General features: G+C 61.6%; 1 protein-coding gene across 1 annotated transcript; it reads right to left on the reverse strand.

The window, feature by feature from the left end:
* Positions 1-420: 420 nt before the first annotated feature.
* Positions 421-3,204, reverse strand: LOC143825011 (uncharacterized). The gene is made up of 3 exons (XM_077312914.1): positions 2,979-3,204; positions 2,388-2,445; positions 421-1,325 (listed from the first exon to the last, which is right to left on the reverse strand). Exons 1-3 carry the CDS (start codon positions 3,102-3,104, stop codon positions 478-480), a joined length of 1,032 nt encoding a protein of 343 aa, XP_077169029.1. The 5' UTR covers positions 3,105-3,204; the 3' UTR covers positions 421-477.
* Between the last annotated feature and the right edge of the window lie 4,108 nt (positions 3,205-7,312).

Consider the following 7,312-nt stretch of genomic DNA (forward strand, 5'->3'; position numbering starts at 1 on the left):
CAGGGTGGACGCCCACTGAAGCCCCTCCTCACGCCCAAGGGGGCTACTGGTCGAGCAGACACGTGTTTTAACAAATCCCATTATGTGTGCTGGTGTGAAATGACCCCTGCAAGGCCAGGCAGTTAGCCAGGGCCCTCCTCTGCAAGGCCTTCCTGGGGGGGGGTCCCCATTTCAAGGACTGACCCCGTGGCTTCCACCCAAAGGCATCCACGCAGTCATCCCTCCTTCCTCCCCCAGAACTTTCACCCACCGGTGGAGGACAGCAGCAGAAGGGGCGGGCAGAGATTTCCAGCGCTCTGGGGCCTCCACCACGAAGCCCCTACTGGGTGCCCCCCAGCTGATCTCCCAGGACTCCCCTAGGTGGCCGTGTGTGTGTGTGTGTGTGTGTGGAAGCACAACCGACCACCCTGCAGACAGACATATGGCGGGACTGCTTGTTTTATTAACGGGCCAGTTGTCAGTCACTTCTGGGCCGCCCTATTTCACGGGCTGGTACACCCAATCTGCTCCGGACACTTGGTCTGACCAGTAGTAGCGGGGCTTCCCCGTGGGGGGCTCTGTCGGCCCCTGCCCCTGGGTGATGTCGGTGCTGCCTGCGTGGTAACGCAGGGCCGCTGGCGAAGCTGTCTGCTGTTCGGCGTCCCGAGATCTCCGGGATGGAGTTCGTGGCTCTGGCGCCTCCTGGTCTTCCAGGCTGCTGGTGATGGCCCGGCGGCGACGGCGGTGGCGGCGGGAAGGTCGTTCGGGGCTGGTAGACCGGCTCCCGGGGGGCGTCTGGGGGTGTACCGGGTAGATGTAGACTTTGGCCGGTCGGCGGGAGCGGGACCTCCTCCCCGTGGGCTCGGCGTCCGGCCCGGTCCCCATGGAGTGATATTGGGCTTCTCCGGCGTGCTGACGAGGGGCCATCTCTGTCCCCGCAACCGTGCTCCGCCGCTCCGGGGTGTTGCCCCTGCTGGCACCCAAAATGGGGTCCGAGGAGCCGACACCGGTGTCCCTGTAACGGGCGGCGTACGCAGAAGGGGCGGAGGCCCGTCGTGGCCGCAGCCGGCCCTCGCGTTCGTACTGGTAGTAGCGTGGCGGCAGGGAGGGCGGGTAGCCCGGGTAGGAGTGGCGGCCCGCCCGGTAGGGGACGTTGTCGTTCTGCAGGTTCATGGTGACCTTCAGGGGCTCCAGCGTGCAGTGCAGGCAGCGGCGGCTGGGCGAGCGGCTCTCCTTCCGTCGGCGCCGGTGGGGGACCTCGTCCTCTGACCAGCTTAACGACGGCTTCATCTTGGTGCCGTAGCTCTTCCTCCTCTTGGAGATGGTGCGACTTGGCTTCTCCGTGGCTGCAAGAGGAAGGGGGAAGGGGGCAGGAAACCTTCTGAACGGTGATGGGAAACAGGAGGCCAGGATATTGGCAGGACTGCGGCTTCCGGCTGGCAACTCCAGGTTTGGGTATTTCTGGAGCGTTGGGGGGGGGGGAGCCTAGGGCGGGCCGGGTCTGGGCAGAAGAGGGGCCTCAGTGGGGCGTAGGTCCCTAGATGTCATCCCTTTCCACTCATTTTCTCCAGGGGAGCTTGTTTCTACACACAGGGGCTGATTTCCGGCTGGGGGGAGGGGAGGGCATCCGGTGACCTTGGACTGGCTCCCCCATGGACACCTGCTGCAGAGCCGCCTCAGACCCTTGGAGACTTGGGGTAGTGCCTGGGACAGGCGGAGTTTAGGGAGATGTGTGATGTCACGTCCTCGGATGTCCTCTCCAGGTCAAAGGTCAGCTCCTCCAGCTCCAGCCCACCGAAATCCGTCCCCCTGGAGGGAACGGCTGCTTTGGAGGCTGACCTCTGGGGCATTAAATGTTGCTGAGGTCCCACGCCCCAAATCTCAAGGAATGTCCCAACTTGGAGCTGGCGACTGTGTTCTGTATGACCTTTGATCCAAAATATATGCCACTCCCCAAACCCTCTTCTGGTTTTTCAGTATTAAGGAGATAATTGGTTCTGAAACCTCCGGAAATGGCACCCGCAAACACCCTTTCTGGCCTCGCCCAGTCCCCGCCCGGCCTCTGGCCTTCAGTGCCTTGGCAGGTGAGAGTCCTTCCCGGTCTCTGCCCTCTTACCACAGAAGAAAGAGGACTCCTAGAGCGGCTTGCAGGAGTTCTGTTCCTCCTGGGCTCCATGGCTGTCTAGAGATCCGTGGATTGCCAGGAGAAGAGCTGACTCTACCTTTAGGCTGGTAAACCTCGTGGGGCAACCTGCTTGTTCCCAAAATGTTTGGAAGGAAGCCACGACGCGTCCCAGTAAGTTTTGGCCCTTTGAAAATAAGTAACCCGGAGCAAGACAGTGTGAAGGGAAATATAAAGCGCCTGTTCCTCGTGCCTGATGCATACAAGGCAGGCATCCTTAACTCACCCCGAACAACCACCATTCCAAACATGACCCCGACGAGGTACCAGAGATAATAGCAGATCTGGGGAGAGAGACAGAGACAGACAGAGAGAGAGACATCAGGATTGCCACAGCTGGTGCCTGCAGCTGGCCAGTCTGGGCCCACCCCAGGGTGCCTCCCAGTGGGGGTTGCCAGTTCTGGGTCAGGAGACTGGGGAGGACGGGGACTGCAGGCAGGCACGGGGCACAGAGTCCACCCACAGAAGCAGCCCTTTTCTTTTCTCCAGGTATCCACCTCTGTAGCCAGGAGATGAGGGGCCATCCCGGGCTGCTCAGGACTGGCTTGCTGGGGGGCCACTTGCACCCCCCCAACCCACTCTGCCTCGCAGGATTGTTGTGAGGAGGGGATGGAAACAATTTAAGCCGCTTCGGTCGCCTTTGGGGAGAAAGGCAGGATGGAGGTGAAATAATGACCCCACCTCGGTTGGCATCTCCATTCACACCTCCCCCCCAGGGGCCAATCGAAGCCAGCCCCCCCCCCCGTACGCTCTGCCCTGCCCTGCCCTGCCCGCTCCTCACAGCCCCCCCCGCCCTCTGCCCGCAGCCCGCCCTCACCACGGAGGCCAACTTGAGCGCCAATTGCACCACGATGATCAGAGCTACCAAGATGGCGATGGTTTCGGGGAAGTTGAGGCAGCACCCATCGGAAGGCGGGTGGCAAGAGAAGCTGGGCTCCCCCATGGGAGAGGCGACAGGGCCAGCAGCCGGCTGGCTGATCCCGACATCCCCACCCCTCTGCCTGGCAGCTCTCTGGGGGTCTGCTGAGGCGGCAGGCCCGGGGGGGGGCAGGCAGGTAGGGGGCTGCTCCCAGCAGGAAGGTTTGTGATGCAATTCCCCTGGCAGCCTGTGAGGGGAGCTAGAGGGCAGAGGGGGATTGTGACTGGGTGGGGGCTATGGGTGGGTGGGCATGAGAGAGGGGGCTCTTACCTGGTGGTCTGTACCTGATCTGTGGTCCCAATCCCTTGCTGCACTTGCATCCTTCCCGTGTTACATTCAACTCATGGACAGCTGGACAGGGATTGGAAGCCCACCTTGATACAGGTGTTGGTCCCGGATTTCCTTTCTAAAGTTCACACACTTTGGCTCTCCCTTCCTTCCTTCCTTCCTTCCTTCCTTCCTTCCTTCCTTCCTTCCTTCCTTCCTTCCTTCCTTCCTTCCTTCCTTCCTTCCTTCCTTCCTTCCTTCCTTCCTTCCTTCCTTCCTTCCTTCCTTCCTTCCTTCCCCTCTGCTTGTCTGCTTGCCTACCTGTCTATTTGCTTATGAAAAAGATCCGTTTATTCTCTCTTCCTCTCCTCTGTCACCAACCAGTTTCTTTCCCCTCCGGCCTGCTTGTTCTCTGTTCTCCCACTCCAGCACCTGCAGGCCGCAGACTCACAGACTGTGCAGAATGCGCACCAGTGGTCATTTCAGGAGCACGCTGGTGGGGCAGGTAACTTGCCCACAGAAGCTGCCCCTCCCTCCCCCCTCTTCTCAGAGACATGGGGGGGGGGGAAGGAACAGGATGTGGCCTTTGGTGTGAGGCTGGAACGTGCCAACTACAACAGTTAGCCACCAGGTGGAACCAGGAAGCTAGGAAATAAATTGGGATAATTTCTGAACAAATCTCTGCTGTGACTGGCAAGGTCCAAGGCCTTTCAACAGAGAGCCCAGGATATCTGGCTCCTCCTTCATCTCTTCATGCACTGAAGAAGAAGACTTTTAGTTTTTATATCCCAATTTTAACGGCCCAAAAAAGTCTCAAAGGAGCTTGCAATCACCTTCCCTTCCTCTCCCCACAACAGGCACCCTGTGAGTAGGAGGGGCTAAGAGAGCTCTGAGAGAAACTGCTCTGTGAGAATATCTAACAGGACTGCGACTAGCCCAAGGAGTGGGGAATCAAACCCGGTTCCCCAGATCAGAAGCCGTCACTCTTAGCCACGACACCAGGCTGGCTCTAGGAGAACCTGAAACCCCTTCCTCTTGCTGACTGCCCCAGTCCCATAAGAAAAGGCGTTCTGGTCCCCCACTCTGCTGTCCTGTCAGCAGCCCCCTCCCACGGTCCCGACCCAGGGCTAGAGCCAGAACAACAGGAAGGGATGCATTTTGCTGGGAGAAGCCTTCGGGGTGCGAGGCCAGAGTGGGGCCGTGGAGGAGCCCTCTGCCAATCACACGGTGGCCAAGGCCGGAAGCGACCTGATGGACACACAGGAGCTGTCCCAAGAGCTGCCACCGTCAAGGCCCGGCCTTCCTCAGCACGGCAAAGTTCAGACGTTCAGTTGCTGGTTCCAGGAGCCGGGAGTCCCCGGGAAGAGCTGGTGCGTGTCTGAACAGCCTGGTGCTCCTGAATGAATCGGTTTGCAGCATGAATAAGCAAGACGCAGCCCCGTAAGATGGGGTTTTCGTGAAATGTTAATCATTTCACACCATCTGTACACTCACCATATTTTAAACCTCTCCCACCAGACTACCTTCACGTTCACAGCCACCATGGGCTCGCATGACAGGCCAGCCGGCCCTTCTTCCTTTTCTCGTGTGTGTTTTTTTGCAAGCAGTTCTCCGCTGCCTGAGAGCCACAGGCCCACGGGTCAGTCACAAAGACTACCAAGCCCACCAGGCCAACGTGAGAAAAGCCACGCAGGGAAGCCCCGGCAGGCAGGCAGGCAGATGGGCCGTGGAAACCCCTGGTTTAGAGTAGGGAGGACAGGGCAAAAAGTGGGTCCCCAGCGGCTGGCATCCCTACCTGTGGCATCCGTGGCAAGGGACATGTGGACCCCCACAAGGGTCTTTCGGGACAAGTGAGAAGCAGGGCTCCATTGTGTACCCAGACGGCCAATGGCTCCCGGGCTTTGGGGGCCTTTCCCATCAGGCAGCAGGGGAGATGCCAGGGATCGCACCTGCAGGCTCGGCAGAGTCTCTGCCACTGATCCACGTCCCCCCCCCCAGCTCCATGTGGACAGGAACACAGGCAACAAATATGAATATTCACCAACACCTCCCCCCCCAACAAAAACCCCCAACCTTTTTGCATTGGCTGGGAATTGACCCTCAGCCGCCTGCATGGCAAGTGAGAATCCCACGGGGTCCGTGCTGGTGGGGAGGGGTCCTTTCTCTGGGCACCCGCTCTCTCTGGCAGGCCCTCCGCCTTCTTCAGGTGGTCCCTCGGCTGGTTTGGTTCCAGGCGTCAGAATAGGCTCCGCGGGGCCTGTTTGAGAGTTCCGCCTCGGGCCAGGAGCATGATGAGGTGTGAGGCGGGGGCGGAGGGAGCCGGAGGGGGCCAGAGAATGTGGGGCTGGGGGGGGGGGGGAGAAGAGGGAGACAGAGGTATCAACTCGCAGATTGGTGAGAGCATGTGAAAAGCAGCTGCTAATTATACACACACACATGTGCTCACACCTTGTCTCTCCTGCTGAAGCCTGGGGCCAGGAGAAGTGGGGCAAGGCCAAGCGGAGGAGGAGGAGGAGGAGGAGGAGGGGCAGCCCAGTCCTTTCCCTCCCCTCCCCAACCCCCCCTCCCCCAAATGCCACCTCCTCAAAGGCATTGGTAACGCAGGAGGCTGAATTCCTTTCTCAGCGGACTCCAGAGGGGGCAAGGAAAGGGGCCTCAGGAACAGGCCTGGCTCTTTCCTGTTCCCTGGTGTGTGTGTGTGTGTGTGGGGGGGTGTCCAGCCAGCAGTGCCCCCTCCTTCCGCTCTGGCACTTTTCAGGGGGGCAGGCTCCCAGGGGGGCAAGGCAGCCACGGAAGGACCAAGGGGCTTGTGAGTCCACATGAGGCCTCTCTGGTGGCGCCTCCGGTTGGCCATTTCTGCTCCCTTCGCAGTTTGTGTGGTGCTAAACTTGTTGGCTGTTTGGGGCTCAATAAACATTTTGCTTTTTCCTCCAGGAGTTGCTGGGTAGATCCCCAACAGATGTTTGCCTTGCTCTGCCGGGGGAACCTTGCCCAGCTGTGAGGGCCCCCGAAATCTTGCACCCACAGCCCCTCTCAGTGGCCTGAGCACAGGCGGGAAGCGACGTTCCATTTCCCTGGTGTGTGTTTGTGAGTGTCCATCTATTCCCAGAGCTTCCTTTGTCAGGCAGGAGAGGCAGGGAACAACCTGCTGCTGCCTGGCCCAGGGACCTCCACGCCTGTGTGGGATTCGAACCGAGAGCCCAACCTGCACACAGTGTGCAGATCGCTCTGGGCCTGCCCCCCCCCCCAGTGGGCAGTTCTTGGGTGGAACTGAGCACAAAATCCCCCAGGAGCTGGAGACTGGGAACCCCTCACCCAGAATGGTGGGGCCACCTGCTTCACCCTCCTGGACGCCACGTGAGGCAGCGGGACTGACGGGACCGGGAGGGCCGGCGAGAGCTCTCCACAGGCCCTGGGGGTGGGTGGGATTCGCCAGCCCTCCTGAGCCTCACAGGGTCCCCCCAGCGGGCAGAACCCAGGGGCCCAGCCGCCCCCTCCGGAGCAAGTGGGCAGTGGGCGTCTCAGGTGTGGGGCCCGACGGGGCAGCGAGGCCTGCCCGGGATGCTGGGGCGGAGGGGGGGGGAGGCTCCCTATGCTGAGAGGGGTCTCTGCTGCTCCCGGCTCGGCCCGGCCCGGCCCGGCCCGTCCCCCCACCCCCATCCCCATCCCCATCCCGTCGCGGGGCTGATCTTCGGTCTGAGCAGGTCCTCCCCCCGCCTCCCCCCCAGGCCTCCCCCCCCCCGCCTCCGTTTCCCCGGTCTCGCTGCTTGCCGGGCCTCTCCAGCTGCCGGGGGGAGGAGGGCGGGGGGGAGGGGGCGCCTGCCTGCCTCCCTGCCTCCCTCCCTGCCGCCGCCGCTCGGCTCCCGCCCGCCCGGCTGACGCGGCCGCTGATGCGGGGCTGGTGGGCGAGGCGAGCGAGACGAGGCGGGCGGGGAGAAGCCGCGGAGCAGGGCGGGGACGCGCGG

This window comes from Paroedura picta, chromosome 16 (assembly GCF_049243985.1).
Source record: "Paroedura picta isolate Pp20150507F chromosome 16, Ppicta_v3.0, whole genome shotgun sequence".
NCBI classification, from domain to species: Eukaryota; Metazoa; Chordata; class Lepidosauria; order Squamata; family Gekkonidae; genus Paroedura; species Paroedura picta.